General features: G+C 47.1%; 1 protein-coding gene across 2 annotated transcripts in view; it reads right to left on the reverse strand.

The window, feature by feature from the left end:
* Positions 1–18,302, reverse strand: part of ppfibp2b (PPFIA binding protein 2b) — a 290,466-nt gene that overhangs the window by 162,591 nt on the left and 109,573 nt on the right. For both annotated transcript variants that reach the window (XM_070899493.1, XM_070899494.1), the window contains one exon: positions 2,434–2,562. In XM_070899493.1, coding sequence (XP_070755594.1) covers positions 2,434–2,562 — 129 coding nt within the window. The remainder of the gene's footprint in view (positions 1–2,433; positions 2,563–18,302) is intronic.

An 18,302-nucleotide genomic window follows, 5' to 3' on the forward strand; every position in this document is an offset into this window, starting at 1 on the left:
TTGGGACATCATGAGGTCGTGATAGGCGCTATAGAAATGCAAGTCTTTGTTTCTTTCAAAATCACGGACTAAACAATGCATTTAAATCTTAATAACATTTACACAGAAATTGGAGGTATTGGTTGAGGTAAACTTTTAGTGGGGGGGGGGGAAAGAGAGTTTCTGTTTTGAAATTGTGCCCAAAATGCAGTGTTGAGATTAGGCTTCAAGTTTCCGTTATATAACATTTGCAAAATCACAAACGTAAACTCTTCATGAACCAGTGCAGTCGGGCAGCGCAATACAACGCAATTGTTCCTCTTTCTCTCTTTCCAGTAAAAGTATTCCTTGCTGTATTGAAGAGCAGTAACCTGATAGTTTTATTAATCCAGTTGAAAATGGGTTTATCACCAAAAATAAACATTCTTAATCAGGGTGTCCAGGCCTGCACCTGTGAGTGACCTAATTTAAAATCACTGAAAATAATTTTTTATAAAAACTATGCTGAACCATTTCAACACTAATCCGTTTCTTAGTAAATTAAATATTTTTTGACATGAGAAATCTTTTGAAAACGTGCCAACCAGCACCTGTGAGACAACAAGCGCGGTTTGAAGAGCCTTCCCGACCCAACGCAATGGGTGGAATCTTGCATTGTCAACCCCAGGGGGGAGGGGCAGTTTAGTGGACGGGGCCTGGCTCGGGCGAATTGAATCTTAAACCAGTGGAAAAGATCGCGGGAGACACGAACGCAAGTGGTTTTTGGCCGTTATTCGCTCACTGTTTAAAGCTCCCCCCGATCTTTGGTGGCCGATCGACCTACTGCGCCTGGAACGTGCTGGTATTACCGACGGAAACCGCTTAATGTTGGCTGTGGAGCAAATCGACCGAAAGTTAAGTCGAATGTGTGCCCCACTGGGACCTGAGTTGGTTCCAAGGCTGAGGCCATCCTTTTTCAAGCTTTAACGCACCCTGGTCGGGAAACAACTTGAACAATGGGTTCAAAGGAAGAAAAAGAAAGCCTTTCATTTATGAAGCACCTGTAGGATATCCTGAGGTCATGAAAGGCATAGGAACAGGAGGAGGCCATTCAGCCCCTTGAGCCTGTTCCGCCATTCAATGAGATCATGGCTGATCTGTGACCTAACCCCACCCACCCGCTTTGGTCCAATATCCTTTTATATCCCTGTCCACCAAAAATCTATTGATCTCAGATTTAAAGTTATTAATTGAGCCCCAGCATCTACTGCTTTTTATGGGAGTGTTTCACATCCCTACCACCCTGTGTGTGAAGAAGTGTTTCCTAACTTCTCTCCTGAATGGCCTGGCTCTGATTGTAAGGATATGTCCCCTTGTCCTAGACTCCCCCCATCAGCAGGAAAGGTTTCTCTCTATCTACCCCGACAATTCCTCTCAATAGACCTAAAGACCTCAATCAAATCACCACTTGACCGTCGATATTCCAAGCCTAGATTATGTAATCTCTCCTCATAATCTAACACTTGGAGCCCTGGGATCATTCTGGTGAACCTGCGCTGCACTCCTTCCAAGGCCAAGATAACCTTTCTAAGGCACTATATAAATGCAAAATCTCGCTTTCTTTCTCTACACAAAGGTCCAGTTCCAGCAGCAACAGCAGGTTCATACAAGCACCATTTATGTTGTCTCATTAAACACATATTAATATACAGAAAACCTACTTATCAATATAAATATGACATACAGCAGAGAACAGAAGAAACCATTAAGCAGGCAGAAAGAAGGAAAAAAAAGGGAAGGGAAGGTGGGGGGAGGGAGAGGTTTAGGAAAGGAATTGTAGAGCTTAGAGTTTAAACAGCTGAAGGCACGGCCGCCAATGATGGAGCAAAGGAAATGGGGGTTGCACAAGAGGCCAGAATTGGAGTGCAACTTATGCACCTGAGAGTATGCTCACAGGTTTGTAGAGCTATTGCATTGTAAGTGGCTTAGCCAGTCACGTGATGTTCACAAGACTCAATAAAACCCCAGCCAGTTGGGTCTAGGTCATCCACGATGAGGTATGCAGTTGTGAGTCTGGTGGATGAACTGGTAATGTGCAGTGTGATTGTTAAACCTTTGTTAATAAACCAACTAGTTCTTAGTAGCAATGTATTGCTATGAATTCTTAAGCAAAGAACCCATGAAGCAAATACATTACATGGAGGAAGGCAGAGATTTCAGAGGGTTGTAGGGCTGGAGGAGGTTTCAGAAATCGAGAAGGGTGAGGCCATGCAGGTTAGCTGAACAAGTGGCTGGGAATTTTAAAATCGTGGCGTAAGTCAGCGACCGCAGAGGTGTAATGGTTGCGCGGGATTTGGAAGTTTCGGGTGAGCTGACAGTGTATGGAACATGGAAGATGGGCGGCTGGCCAGGAGAGCGCGGGGACGGCTGAGAGCTTGGAGGTAACGAAAACAGAAGAGGAAAAGTACGGCTAACCTCACTTTTCTGCAACTCATCACTTTCCCGGTGGTCCTTCTCTATTCCAGCCAGCTTAATTTTCAGGCTTGAAATTTCAGCCATTAGATCCAGTTTCTGGGTCTCCAGTGCTGTCCTGCTCAGCAGCTCCTAGAAACAGCAGGAAGTGACATTTTGAATCTCAAAAATTATTTTCCCCATTTCTGCTTCAAACCCCAGAGACACGGATGGATTTACTTCTGAAAGAACGCATTCATTTGACACCCAACCGGGGCCCAAGCCCCAGTTCCTGGGCAGCCATGTTTTGCTCGCTTGGGAACAAGCGGGGCGGGGGGAAGGGGTGAGGAGGGATCGGGGGGGAAGAAGGCAGAAGATTTGGCTCAGCAATTTGTGGCTCCCTCTGCCCCAGACGAGAGTTTAAAAGCGGGGAGGTTTTCTGACGCTAATTCTATCAGAAACATTGAGCCTTTGTTCGACTTTACCAAACATTTGCTGGTGTAGTCTTGCTGAATGCACAAGGGCAGAACCGATTGTGTGTGGTTTTTATTGTTTTGTCAGCAGGTGGGGAAGAAACATCAGTGGAAATCCAAGGATTGGGGGGTGGGGGGGGGGGCGCAGCGGGGCAATGTTCCCTGTAGGTTTTTTTTTGGGTACGTGGCCCATTCAAATTTTCGCCTGTGTGCAGTTATTCCAGTTGAAGAGCTGGCCAGCGGCCTGCAAGGGAGCTGCAGATCACTACGTGGCCGTACAGCTTCAAGGGAGTATTAGTGTCCTGGGGCGGGGAGGTGTCGGAATCTAACCCCCTGCCAAAAAACAACGCAAACCTCCCTCTCTCCCATCGCCAACTATAGAGTACGATGTTTCCACTGTGTTAAAAAAACAGTGCATCGTATGCACCTGTGAGTATGCTCACAGGTTGGCAGAGCTGTTACATTGTGAATGGCTTAGTCAGTCATGTGATGTTCACAAGACTCAATAAAACTCCAGCCAGTTGGGTTCAGGGGACAGGTGGTTGTGAGCCGAGTGGATGAACTAGTAACGTGTAGCGTGATTGTTAAACTTTTGTTAATAAACCAACTATGAGTTGCTATGAATTCTTAAGCAAAGAACAAATGAAGCAAATACATTATGAACAGCGAGGTAAGTTGTGCAAGTAGAGTCTTCGACACTCGATGGCATAGGGCAGAAAACCAAAACCTTGCAATTCCCGGCGATTAATTTTCAATGACTGGGGGGGGCGGGTGGGAGGGGGAGCAAAGGTTGGAATTCAACAAGCTGGCGGTTCGATTTTGCACACTCAAAACAATTGACCATTCACCTTCGCGAAGCAACAGAATTCTAAAGATAGCGCAAGGCATGTGACCAATGAAAAAAATGGTACCCGTGACAATAAACGCTGAGACGGTATTGCACGATGCAGCTCTCCCTCAGACACAGACACGATGGGCCGAAAGGCCCCACCTTCTGTGCCGTAGACATCTATGAGTCTGTATCCCAAGATATCTGCGCTCCTCTAATTCTGCCCTTTAGAGCATCCCTGATTAAAATCGCTCAACCATTGGTGGCTGTGCTTTCTGTTGCCTAGGCTCCAAGCTCTGAAACTCCCTGCCTAAACCTCTCCACCTCTCTTTTTTTCCTTCAAGACACTCCTTAAACCCTACCTCTTTGACCAAGCTATTGGTCACCTGCATTCATTTCTACTTATGTGGCTTGGTGTTAAATTTTTATCACATAATACTCCTGTGAAGCGACTTGGGACGTTTCACTACATTAAAAGGTGCTATATAAATACAAGTTGTTGTTGTTGATTCCATGACTACAGCAAGATGCAGATTTCCATTCAACCGAACTCTCAGGCTAGCCTCTAGTATAGTTAGAAGGTAGAAACAAGACTATATTGATCATAGAATATTACAGCACAGAAGGAGGTCGTTCAGCTCATTGGATCGCTCTTTCAAAGAGCACAATCAGTCCCACTCCCCCTGCTCTTTCCCCACAGCCCTGTAATGTTTCCCCTTCAACTATTTATCCAATTCCCTTCTGAAAATTACTATTAAATCTGCTTCCACCGCCTTTCAGGCAGCGCATTCTAGATCACAACTCGCTGCGTAAACATTTTTTCTCCTCATCTCCCCACCCCCCCTCCCCCCGGTTCTTTTGACAATTACCTTAAATCCCTGTCCTCTGGTTCTCGACCCTTCTGCCAATAGGAACAGGTTCTCTCTATCTACTCTGTCTGCACCCCTCATGATTTTGAGCACCTCTTTCAAATCTCCTCAATCTTCCCTGCTCAAAGGAGAACAACCCCAGCTTATCCAGTCTCTCCCCGTAACTGAAGTCCCTCATCCCTGGGACCATACTGGTGAATCTCCTCTGCACCCTCTCCACAGGTTAACTATCCAATCTCGGTCTTCATGGACCATTGAGGAGCCAGTGGGTCACAAGTAAAGTTTAAGTCCGTGTACCATCTAATTTGCAATGATTTCAAAACTGATGATGTTAACATTGCCGGCTGGTACAGTGGGTGGTTGAAGGGAAGAAGTCTTTCAGTTATGATACTCCAGCCATCATGGTGTGGGGCAGGCTCAAAGAACCAGTCGGGTCTTTCCCTGCCCATCAATTTCATATCTTCGAAGATCTTAGTGTAAAAACTAATAGAATTCTCGGTCTTATCACGAGTTGTAGAATATAAAAGCCATGAGTTAATGTTGAGCCTGTATAAAATCTTAAGATCACAGTTGGAGCACTGTGTGCAGCATTGGGCTCCATGCTACAGGAGGGATATTGAGGCTTTGGAGAGGAGACAACACAGATTCACTCAGATGCTGCCTGGTATGAGGAGACGCAATACAAAGAAAGACTTGAAAAATTGGGTCTTTTTTCTTTGGAGCAATTTAGATTAGGGGCCGATATGAAAGAAATGTTTTAAATGATGAAAGGATGGGACAGGGTAGATAGGGGCAGACTGTTTCTAGTAATTGGGGGGGGGGGGGGGTCAAGAATGGTGGGTCATGGTTACAAGGATATATTGAAGAGATTTAGAATAGAGCAGGAGAAACTTCTTCACACTGAGATTTGTGAGAACAACAGAAATAGGAGCCGGAGTAGGCCATTCGGCCCCTCAAGCCTGCTCCACCATTTAATCAGATCATGGCTGGTGACCTCAAAACCTTCCTGCACTATCCCCATATCCCTTGATTCCCTTAATATTCAAAAAGCTATCGATCTGCGTCTTGAATATACTCAGCGACTGAGCCTCCACAGCCCTCTGGGGTAGAGAATTCCAAAGAATCACCACCCTCTAAGTGAAGAAATTTCTCCTCATCTCAGTCCTAAATGGCCCATCCCTTATTCTGAGACTGTGACCCCTGGTTCTGGACTCCCCAGTCAGGGGAAACATCCTCCCTGCATCTACCCTGTCAAGCCCTACAAGAATTTTGTATGTTTCAATGAGATCATCTCTCATTCTTCTAAACTCTAGAGAATGTAGGCCTAGTCTGCTCAATCTCTCCTTACAGGACAATTCCACCATCCCCCCAGGAATCAGTGAGGTTGAGAAATTCACTCCCAGGGTTGGTGGTTGAGGCAGAAACTATGGTCAACACTGAAGATTAGATTGCAAAGGCAGAGGAAGGAAAAGAGGGATGGAGGGAGATGGGACCAGGGCAGGTAAATACGATTAGGACTATTTACTCGCTTGGAGAGTCAATGCTGAACGGCCGGTTTCTGTGTTGTAATCTGAGTATTTTTAAGATTTTCCCACCAATGGGGCAATAGCACAAAGCTACTCACCCCCAAATCAAAATAGGATAAGTCAGCGAGTAAAGGAACTGCTTTGTGCTCGGGGTTTTGCCCCGGAGTGGTGTGAAAAGCGGCGGTGAGGACTCCAGCACCTCGCCGCGATCCTCCGGTTGGGTTTTTGCGGCGGTGCGGAGCAGCATCGCCGGGAAGAGCTGCGTCGGGCATGCAACGCCCTTGATTGCGACACAGGCGCGAGTTTGGACTTTTGCCAGACCTGTCCGCCTGGAGGGGCAGTACTGAGGGAGCGCTGCACTGTTGAAGGGGCGTACTGAGGGAGCACCTCACTGTCGGAGGGGCAGTACTGAGGGAGCGCCGTACTGTCGGAGGGGCAGTACTGAGGGAGCGCCGCACTGTCGGAGGGGCAGTACTGAGGGAGCGCTGCACTGTCGGAGGGGCAGTACTGAGGGAGCGCTGCACTGTCAGAGGGGCAGTACTGAGGGAGCGCTGCACTGTCGGAGGGGCAGTACTGAGGGAGCGCTGCACTGTTGAAGGGGAGTACTGAGGGAGCACCGCACTGTCGGAGGGGCAGTACTGAGGGAGCGCCGTACTGTCGGAGGGGCAGTACTGAGGGAGCGCCGCACTGTCGGAGGGGCAGTACTGAGGGAGCGCCGCACTGTCGGAGGGGCAGTACTGAGGGCGAGCTGCACTGTCGGAGGGGCAGTACTGAGGGAGCGCCGCACTGTCGGAGGGGATTACTGAGGGAGCACCGCACTGTCGGAGGGGCAGTACTGAGGGCAAGCTGCACTGTCGGAGGGGCAACACTGAAGGAGCGCTGCACTGTCAGAGGGGCTGTCTTTCGGATGAGATGATAGACCGAGGCCCGTTCTGCCCCCTCGGGTGGATGTAAAAGATCCCATGACACCAGGGGATCCCTCAACCAACATAACAAAAAAAAAAGATTATCTGGTCATTATCACATTGCTGTTTGTGGGAGCTTGCTGTGTGCAAATTTGCTGCCGCATTTCCTACATTACAACAGTGATTACACTTCAAAAGTACTTCATTGTTTGTGAAGCACTTTGGGATGTCCTGAGGTTATGAAAGGCGCTATAGAAATTCTCTCTTTCATTATAGATTGTGATCATTTGATGCAACTCTGATCTGACATGCCCAGGGAGAGCTGCTTGGAAAATCACCAATTTCCTCAGAAGCCCTCAGTGACTTCCTCGCCTCCAAAAAGAGCAAAGAATCAGTGAAACAATTGCTTGCAAACAGCTACAAATAAAGTCGTTCAAAGACGCTCGCCCCTCTCTCCACTCTGTGCCTGATTAACATTTGCGCAGCGGGTTTAGAGTCTTATTAAAAATGCATCATGGGGATAAAACTCCCATAGAGCCTTACAGCACAAAAGGAGGCCGTTCGACCCATTGTGCCTGTGCTAGCTACGCCCTTGCTCTTTGTGTCAGCAGTGGCTCAGTGGGCAGCGCTCTCGCCTCTGAGTCAGAATGTCGTAGGTTCAAGTCCCACTTCAGGGACTTGAGCACATAAATCTAAGCTGACACTCCAGTGTAGTACTGAGGGAGTGTTGCATCGTCGGAGCTGCCGTCTTTTAGATGAGACATTAAACCGAGGCCCCGTCTGCCCCCTCAGGTGGACGTAAAAGACGTAAAAGCTATTTTGAATTAGAGCAGGGGAGTTAACCCCAGTGTTCTGACCAATATTTATCCTTCAATCAACATCAGTAAACAGATAGAAACATAGAAAATAGGTGCAGGAGTAGGCCATTCGACCCTTCGAGCCTGCACCGCCATTCAATAAGATCATGGCTGATCATTCCTTCAGCACCCCTTTCCTGCTTTCTCTCCATACCTCTTGATCCCCTGAACCGTAAGAGCCATATCTAACTCCCTCTTGAATATATCCAGTGAACTGGGATCAACAACTCTCTGCGGCAGTGAATTCCACAGGTTAACAACTCTCTGAGTGAAGAAGTTTCTCATCTCAATCCTAAATGGCCTACCACTTATCCTAAGACTATGTCCCTGGTTCTGGACTTCCCCAACATCGGGAACATTCTTCCCGCATCGAACCGGTCCAATCCCGTCAGAATCTTATATGTTTCGATGAGATCCCTTCTCATCCTTCTAAACTCCAGTGAATAAAGGCCCAGTTAATCCAGTCTCTCCTCATATGTCAGTCCAGCCATCCCTGGAATCAGTCCGGTGAACCTTCGCTGCACTCCCACAATAGCAAGAACGTCCTTCCTCAGACGAGACCACCAAAAATGAACACAATATTCCAGGTGAGGCCTGACTAAGGCCCTGTATAACTGCAGTAAGACCTCCCTGCTTCTATATTCAAATACCCTAGCTATGAAGGCCAACATACCATTTGCCTTCTTTACCGCCTGCTGTACCTGTGTGCCCACTTTCAATGACTGATGAACCATGACACCCAGGTCTCGTTGCACCTCCCCTTTTCCTAGTCTGCCGCCATTCAGATAATATTCTGCCTTCGTGTTTTTGCTCCCAAAATGGATAACGTCACATTTATCCACATTACACTGCATCTGCCATGCATATGCTCGCTCACCTAACCTGTCCAAGTCACCCTGCAGCCTCTTAGCATCCTAACAGCTCACTCCGCCACCCAGTTTAGTGTCATCTGCAAACTTGGAGATATTACACTCTATTCCTTCATCCAAATCGTTAATGTATATTGTAAAGAGCTGGGGTCCCAGCACTGAGCCCTGCAGCACTCCACTAGTTACTGCCTGCCATTCTGAAAAGGATCCGTTTATCCCGACTCTCTGCTTCCTGTCTGCCAACCGGTTCCCTATCCACGTCAGTACATTACCCCCAATACCATGTGCTTTGATTTTGCACAACAATCTCTTGTGCGGGACCTTGTCAAAAGCCTTCTGAAAGTCCAAATATACCACATCCACTGGTTCTCCCTTGTCCACTCTGCTAGTTACATCCTCAAAATATTCCAGAAGATTCGTCAAGCATGATTTCCCTTTCCTAAATCCATGCTGACTTGATCCGATTCTGTCACCACTTTTCAAATGTGCTGCTATTTCGTCCTTCATGATCGTTTCCAACATTTTCCCCACTACTGATGTCAGGCTAACCGGTCTATAATTACCCGTTTTCTCTCTCCCTCCTTTTTTAAAAAGTGGTGTTACATTAGCTACCCTCCAGTCCATGGGAACTGATCCAGAGTCAATAGACTGTTGGAAAATGATCACCAAAGCATCCACAATTTCTAGGGCCACTTCCTTGAGCACTCTGGGATGCAGACTATCAGGCCCCGGGGATTTATCGGCCTTCAATCCCATCAATTTCCCTAACACAATTTCCCGCCTAATAAGGATACCCTTCAGTTCCTCCTTCTCACTAGATCCATTGTCCCCTAGTACCTTCGAAAAGTTATTTGTATCTTCCTTCGTCAAGACAGAACCGAAGTATTGGTCAATTGGTCTGCCATTTCTTTGTTCCCATTATAATTTCACCTGAATCCGACTGCAAGGGACCTACGTTTGTCTTTACTAATTTTTTTCTCTTCACATATTTATAGAAGCTTTTATATTCCCTGCAAGCTTCCTCTCGTACTCTATTTTTCCCCTCTTAATTAAACCCTTGGTCCTCCTCTGTTGAATTCTAAATTTCTCCCAGTCCTCAGGTTTGTTGCTTTTTCTAGCCAATTTATATGCCTCTTCCTTGGCTTTAACACTGTCCTTAATTTCCTTTGTTAGCCGTGGTTGAGCCACCTTCCCAGTTTTATTTTTATTCGAGGCAGGGATGTACATTTGCTGAAGTTCATCCATGTGATCTTCAAATGTTTGCCATTGCTTATCCACTGTCAACCCTTTTAATATCGTTTGCCATTCTAGCCAATTCACGCCTCATACCGTCAAAGTTACCTTTCCTTAAGTTCAGGACCCTTGTTTCCGAATTAACTTTGTCACTCTCCATCTTAATAAGAAATTCTATCATATTATGGTCACTTTTCCCCAAGGGGCCTCGCACAACAAGATTGCTAATTAGTCCCTTCTCATTACACAATACCCAGTCTAGGATGGCCAGCTCCCTGGTTGGTTCCTCGACATATTGGTCTAGAAAACCATCCCTAATACACTCTAGGAAATCCTCCTCCACCGCATTGCTACCAGTAAGGTTAGCCCAATCAATGTGTAGATTAAAGTCGCCCATGATTACTGCTGTACCTTTATTGCACACATCCCTTATTTCTTGTTTGATGCTGTCCCCAACTTCACTACTACTATTTGGTGGTCTATACACAACACCCACTAGCATTTTCTGCCCTTTGGAATTCTGCAGCTCCACCCATACCGATTCCACATCATCGAGGCTAATGTCCTTCCTTACAATTGCATTGATTTCATCTTTAACCAGCAACGCCACCCCACCTCCTTTTCCTTTCTGTCTATCCTTCCTAAATGCTGAATACCCCTGGATGTTGAGTTCCCAGCCTTGGTTCCCAGCCATGTCTCCGTGATGCCAATGACATCATACCCGTTAACTGCTAGCTGCGCAGTTAATTCATCCACCTTAATCCGAATACTCCTCGCATTGAGGCACGGAGCCTTCAGGCTTGTCTTTCTAACACACTTTGCCCCTTTAGAATTTTGGTGTAATGTGGCTCTTTTTGTTTTTTGCCTTGGGTTTCTCTCCCTCCACTTTTACTATTCTCCTTTCTACCTTTTGCTTTTGACTCCATTTTATTTCCCTCTGTCTCCCTGCATAGGTTCCCATCCCCCTGCCATATTAGTTTAACTCCTCCCCAACAGCACCAGCAAACACTTCCCCTAGGATATTGATTCTGGTCCTGCCCAGGTGCAGACCATCCGGTTTGTACAGGTCCCACCTCCCCCAGAACCGGTTCCAATGTCCCAGGAATTTGAATCCCTCCCTTCTGTACCACTCCTCAAGCCACGTATTCATCTGAGCTATCCTGCGATTCCCTACTCTGACTAGCACGTGGCACTGGTAGCAATCCTGTGATTACTACTTTTGAGGTCCTACTTTTTAATTTAGCTCCTAGCTCCCTAAATTTGCCTCGTAGGACCTCATCCCATTTTTTATCTATATCATTGGTACCTATATGTACCACGACAACTGGCTGTTCACTCTCCATTTTCAGAATGTTCTGCATCCGCTCAGAGACATCCTTGACTCTAGCACCAGACCATCCTGGAGTCTCGGTTGCTGCCGCAGAAACGCCTATCTATTCCCCTTACCATTGAATCCCCTATCACTATCGCTCTCCCACTCTTTTTCCTGCCCTCCTGTGCAGCAGAGCCAGCCATGGTGCCATGAACTTGGCTGCTGCTGCTCCCCCCTGATGAGTCATCCCCTTCAACAGTACTCAAAGCAGTGTATCGGTTTTGCAGGGGGATGACCGCAGGGGATCCCTGCACTACTTTCCTTGCACTGCTCTTCCTGTTGGTCACCCATTTACTATCTAGCTGTGTTCCCTTTACCTGCGGTAAGAGCAACTCACTAAACGTGCTATTCACGTCATTCTCAGCATTGTGCATGCTCCAGAGTAAATCCACCCGCAGCTCCAGTTCCGCAACGCGGTTCGTCAGGAGCTGGAGGCAGATACACTTCCTGCACACGTAGTCGTCAGGGACACTGGAGGCGTCCCTGATTTTCCACATGGTCATTATCACATTGTTGTTTGTGGGAGCTTGCTGTGTGCAAGTTGGCTGCCTCGTTTCCTACATTACAATGATGACTATACTCCAAAAGTACTTCATTGGTTGGGACGTCCAGTGGTCATGAAAGGCGCTATATAAATGCAAGTCTTTCTCTTTCCCTATCGCCCTGCAAATTTTTTCTTTTCAAGTATTGATCCAATTCCCTTCAGAAAGTTACTGCTGAATCTGCTTGCAGGCAGTGCATTCCTGATCTCGGCAGGTTAAAAAATATTCTCCTCGTATCCCAATTATCTTAAGTCTGAGTCTTCTCATTTATATGTTTTATTTTAGTTCCTTCACTTGCCTCTCGTACACGAGAGGGGTGCAGATTCTGAATGTTACATCTCCCCTTTCGATCAGATCATAGCACTCCATGCACTGTGGCAGTGTCTAAAGCTCCATATTTAAAGCTCGAATGTCTTATTTCAGGAGGGATATACTTGCATTGGAGGCAGTTCAGAGAAAGTTCACGAGGTTGATTCCTGAGATGAAGGGGTTGTCATATGAGGAAAGGTTGAACAGGTTGAGCCTGTACCCATTGGAGTTTAGAAGAATGAGAGGTGATCTTATTGAAACGAATAAGATTCTGAGGGGGCTCGACAAGGTAGATGCAGAGAGAATGTTTCCCCTCGAAGGAGAATCTAGAACTAGGGGGCATAGTTTCAGAATCAGGGGTCGCCCATTTAAAACGGAAGTGAGGAGGAATGTCTTCTCTCAGAGGGTTGTGAATCTTTGGAATTCTCTGCCCCGGAGAGCTGTGGAGGTTGGGTCATTGAATATATTTAAGGTGGAGATAGACAGATTTCTGAGTGATAAGGGAATAAAGGGTTATGGGTAACGGCCAGGGAATTGGATTTGAGGCCAAGATCAGATCAACCATGATCTTATTGAATGGCAGAGCAGACTCGAGGGGCCAGGTGGCCTATTCCTGATTCTATTTCTTATGTTCTTATAACACTATGGGGCAACGAAGGTCCTGGTATCAGCGTATCGACTCATAGCAATCTTACAATCTGATACACAGTGGGTTATTAGCAATCGATTCACAACCCCCCCAAAAAATATGAGGCAGAGTAGGAATAACGGCATGCAGGGTGATTACTGGCAGATGTAGATGGACAAGGGCAGCAGACGCATGGGAGCACCATCACCTCCAAGTTTCCTTCCAAGTCACACACCATCCTGACTTGGAAGTATATCGGCCGTTCCTTCATCGCCGCTGGATCAAAATCCCTTCCTAACAGCACTGTGGGAGTACCTTCACCACAAGGACTGCAGCGGTTCAAGGCGGCAGCTCACCACCACCTTCTCAAGGGCAATTAGGGATGGGCAATAAATGCCAGCGACGCCCACATCCAGTGAACAAATAATTTAAAAAATCCTAACTCCCACAGCTTGGGGCTGTGAGTTGCATCACTGCAATGTCCCTAAACCTCTCCGCCCGTCAATCTCTCTCTCCTCCTTTAAGACGCTCCTTAAAACCTACCTCTTTGACCAAGCTTTCGGTCACCTGTGCTGATATCTCCTTATGTGGCTCGGTGTCAAATTTTATTTTATAATCCTCCGTTAAAGGCGCTATATAAATACAAGTTGTTGTTGAACCGTTGATCATCCCCTCTCCCAGTACAACCTCACCCCGAGTTAGCTACGAATTTCCTTAGGTCGAAAGTGAATTAAACATTTGCTAGTTTCCCGAGTTACAGACCACAGGGCATTGCTTTATTGCATTAGTATTGTCTGTGAGAACAAAGGTAAACAGCAGATTCAAAGAGAGAAAAAAGGAAATGCGGGAAATTGCGTGGTTCCCCGCTCAGGAGATTGGGATTACCCTCCCCCGAGAAGAAGTGCAGTGCAAATAAGCCCGCTCCACTTCCTCTCTCTCTCGAGTGCTAACGGGGCTGGAGCGGAGTATGCGGGGCACAGCACTACGCACTGGGCCACATATCGCTGCCACTTAGGAGGGGCCCTCCCCTTCATTAAAGGCCAAGCTGTCGACTCTGCAGGACCCTAACTGGACCCCTGGGGAGCGGGGTGTCGTACCCTCAGCCGGGCCGTCAAGCGGCACTGATCCCGCGTTCCAGGAAGCAACGGACCAGTAAGTAAGTCGGATGACTTTTTATTCGCGTGCCCACCACCTCCCTTTAGCTAGCGCCCTGTGAGCGGCCGGTTGCCAGGTACGCGCCCAGTCATGGTTGCTGGCATCGCCTGGCACAGCTTCACAGGACGATACCCAATTTTTTGCACCGGGGCGAAAATGGGATTAGCTGCTGCTAAACTCCCACAGAACACAAGAACACAAGAAATAGGAGCAGGAGTAGGCCATATGGCTCCTCGAGTCTGCTCCGTCATTCAGTACGATCATGGCTGATCCGATCATGGACTCAGGTCCACTTCCCTGCTTGCTCCCCTTAACCCCTTATTCCCATATCTGTTAACAAATTGTCTATCTCTGTCCTAAATTTATTCAATGACCCAGCTTTCACAGCTCTCTGAGGCAGCGAGTTCCATAGATTTACAACCCTCTGTGAGAAGAAATTCCTCCTCATCTCAGTTTTAAATGGGCAGCCCCTTATTGTAAGATTATGCCCCCTAGTTCTCGTCTCCCCTATCAGTGGAAACGTAGCGGGAGTCGTTAGCGGCGCCACACGAAGTTTGCAGCTTGCGGCCTGCTCCCGACGCGTCCGCCCCAGAGAGGAAGTGGAGCCGTTATTTTGCGCTACACTTCCTTTTGGGTGGGGGGGGGCGGGGGGGCGTAAACTCGATTTTAGTGAGCGGGGCGGGACTTCCGTGACTGGCGTAAAATGTCCCGCCTCCCGGATGTTACCGCCCCCAAATGGGACTCAACAGAATGTTTCCCCCATGGAGTCCAAAAGCGTGGAAGTTATGATGAACCTTTATAAAACACTGGTTAGGCCTCAACTGGAGTACTGTGTCCAATTCTGGGCACCGCACTTTAGGAGGTATATGAAGGCCTTAGAGAGGGTGCAGAAAAGATTCACGAGAATGATTCCAGGGATGAGGGACTTCAGTTACGTTGCTAGACTGGAGAAGCTGAGGTTGTTCTCCTTAGAGCAGAGAAGTTTGAGCGGAGATTTGATGGAGGAGTTTAAAATTATGAGGGTTTGTAGACAGAGTAAATAAACTGTTCCCATTGGCGGAACGGTAGAGAACCAGAGGACACAGATTTAGGGTGATTGGTAATGGAACCAAAGGTGACATAAGAAAAAACCTTTTTACACAGCAAGTGATTAAGTTCTGGAATGCACTGCCCGAAAGGGTGGTGGAAGCAAGTTCAACTGTGGCTTTCAAAAGGGAATTGGATAAGTACCTGAAGGAAAAATAATTGCCGGGCTACGGGGAAAGGGCGGGGAGTGGGACTAGCTGAAGTGCTTCCCTTCAAGGACTCGACGGGCTGAATGGCCTCCTTCTGTGCTGTAACCATTCTATGATTCTATATTCCAACGAAGCTCAATATAAACTTCTTATGTATTTTATGACAGATAGGACAATAATGATTAATATTGTAAGAAGACAGACAGACTTGCACTTATATAGCGCCTTTCATGACTTCAGGACATCCCAAACTGCTTTACAGCCAAGGAAGTACTTTTTGGAGTGTAGTCTCTGTTGTAATGTTGGAAACGCAGCAGCCAATTTGCACACAGCAAGCTCCCACAAACAACAATGTGATAAACAACCAGATAATGTGTTTTTTGTGATGTTGATAGAGGGATAAATATTGGCCAGAACACTGGGGATTACTCCCCTGCTCTTCTTCAAAATAGTGGCCATTAGATCTTTCATGTCCAACTGAGACGGCAGGTGGGGTCTGGGTTTATGGTCTCTTCCGAAAGACGGCACCTCCGACAGTGCAGCGCTCCCTCAGTAGTGCCCCTCCGCCAGTGCAGCACTTCCTCAGTACTGCACTGGGAGTGTCAGCCTAGATTAATGTGCTCAAGTCCCTGGAGTGGGACTAGAAACCATGACTTTCTGACTCAAAGGGAGTATGCTACCTACTGAGCCACAGCGGTTAGGGGAACAGATAGACATTTTTCTGTCTTCCACTGCTCTTCTTTAAAATAATGGCTGAGAGATCTTTCACATGCAACTGAGAGGGCAGATGGAGCCTGGGTTTAATGTCTAATCTGAAAGATGGCACCTCCGACAGTCCAGCTCTACCTCTGCACTGTACTGGAAGTGCCAGCCTAGATTTTTGTGCTCAAGTCTCTGAAGTGGGACTCAAACCCACAACCTTCCGACTCAGAGGCGAGAGTGCAGGGCAGCTGGACTAACAATTTCTCCCCAATTGCTTTTGGTGGGACTAAGGAGGCCGTATGGAGGGCAGGAAGAGGGGCATAGTCATGGGGGTTGGGTTGAGAAATTGGAAAGGATTTGTGTGAATATATGAAAGATGTTGCAGTATAAACATCACCATTGAAGTGACCTTTGAAAGCAGTATTCAGACGCAAAACAATATTTGCACTGAGACACAGTTCAAACCACATTATCCACAGGCCTCCAGCATCTGGTGCTCGCTATTCAGTAAGTGATAGTGGTGAGCAGCCTATTAGACTGATGGGATCAATCACCAACTGCAAAACACTCACAGCTGGAACATTAACTGCACCGTGTTTGAGAGTCTGCCCAACAGAAACAATACAACACACATCAGCAAAAGTAATGACAGAATATTTAATGTCAGCCGTGGCTCAGTGGGTAGCACTCTCGCCTCCGAATCAGAAGGTTGTGGGTCAAAGTCCCACTCCAGGAACTTGAGCACAAAAATCTAGGCTGACACTTCCAGTGCAGTACTGAGGGAGCGCTGCACTGTCGGAGGGACAGTACTGAGGGAGCGCTGCACTGTCGGAGGTATCATCTTTTGGATGTGACATTAAACTGAGGCCCCCTCTGCTCTCTCAAGTGGACGTAAATAAATCCCACAGCACTATTCCAAAGAAGAGCAAAGGAGTTATCCCCAGTGTCCTGGCTGATATTTATTCCTCATAAAAACAGATTATCTGGTCATTATCACACTGTTGTTAGTGGGAGCTTGCTATGTGCAAATTGGCTTCTGTGTTTCAATGACTTCACTTCAAAAGTACTTAATTGGATGCAAAATGATTTAGAATCTAGGCTAAAATTTCCTTTGCTCCACCATTGGCGGCTGTGGCTTCAGCTGCCAAGGCCCGAAGCTCTGGAATTCCTTCCCTAAACCTCTCCGCCTCTCTCTCTCCTTTAAAATGCTCCTTTAAACCTACCTCTTTAACCAAGCTCTGTTCTAATATCCTTATATAAAAATAGAAAATGCTGGAAATCCCAGCGGGTCAGGCAGCATCTGTAGAGGGAAACAGAGTTAACGTTAACTTTGTTTCTCTCTCCACAGATGCTGCCTGTCCCACTGAGATTTCCAGCATTTTCTGTTTTTATTTCAGATGCCAGCATTCTCAGCATTTTGCTTTTTTAATATCTATGTGGCTCGATATCCATTTTCCTGCGAAGCACCTTGGGATGTTTTTACAACAACAACTTGTATTTATATAGCACCTTTAACATAGTAAAACGTCCCCAGGTGCTTCATAAGAACATAAGAAATAGGAGCAGGAGTAGGCCATTTGGCCCCTCGAGCCTGCTCCACCATTCAATAAGATCATGGCTGATCTGATCTTGGGCTCAGCTCCACTTCCCCGCCCACTCCCCATAATCTTTGACACCCTTATCGTTCAAACATCTGTCTATCTCCGCTTAAAATATATTCAATGACCCAGCCTCCACAGCTCTCTGGGACAGAGATTTTCATAGATTTACAACCCTCAGAGAAGAAATTCCTCCTCATCTCAGTTTTAAATGGGCGGCCCCTTATTCTGAGACTATGTTCCCTAGCTTTAGTTTCCCCTATGAGTGGAAATATCCTCTCTGCATCCCCCTTGTCGAGCCCCCTCATTATCTTATAAGTTTCGATAAGATCACCTCTCATTCTTCTGAACACCAATGAGTACTTTTATCAGGCGCAAGAGTTTTGAGGACATCTGCTGGGCACGATACGGGTAAATATCACTATCTTGCCCATGCGAATGTCCTGGATGTGGAGATGCGGACAATCTATCGAGCTCCAGCTTGACAGATTGGAAAAGCTGGTTTTCAGCGCATGCGCATTGTGCGCCGAAAACCGACCTTTGCGATGCCTTCCCGGGTCCGTACACATTCAGTACGGACCTGGGGAGGCCAGGATTTCTAGGCCAATGTCTCAGAGCTTGTCCAGGAGTGAGAGGGGCCAATCTGGAAGAACCTCCCCAGATGCTGCAGTTAAATATACTTGGGCTTAATATAGAATACTAACGGAGAACATCTGCTAGCTTTGTCTGGTGTACGTACAAAGGGCTGGATGTCTGGTATTCTGCCGCTTGCTGGCGCCCCGGAGCGGCGG

The sequence above is a fragment of the Pristiophorus japonicus genome, chromosome 14, assembly GCF_044704955.1.
Source record: "Pristiophorus japonicus isolate sPriJap1 chromosome 14, sPriJap1.hap1, whole genome shotgun sequence".
Classification (NCBI taxonomy): Eukaryota; Metazoa; Chordata; class Chondrichthyes; family Pristiophoridae; genus Pristiophorus; species Pristiophorus japonicus.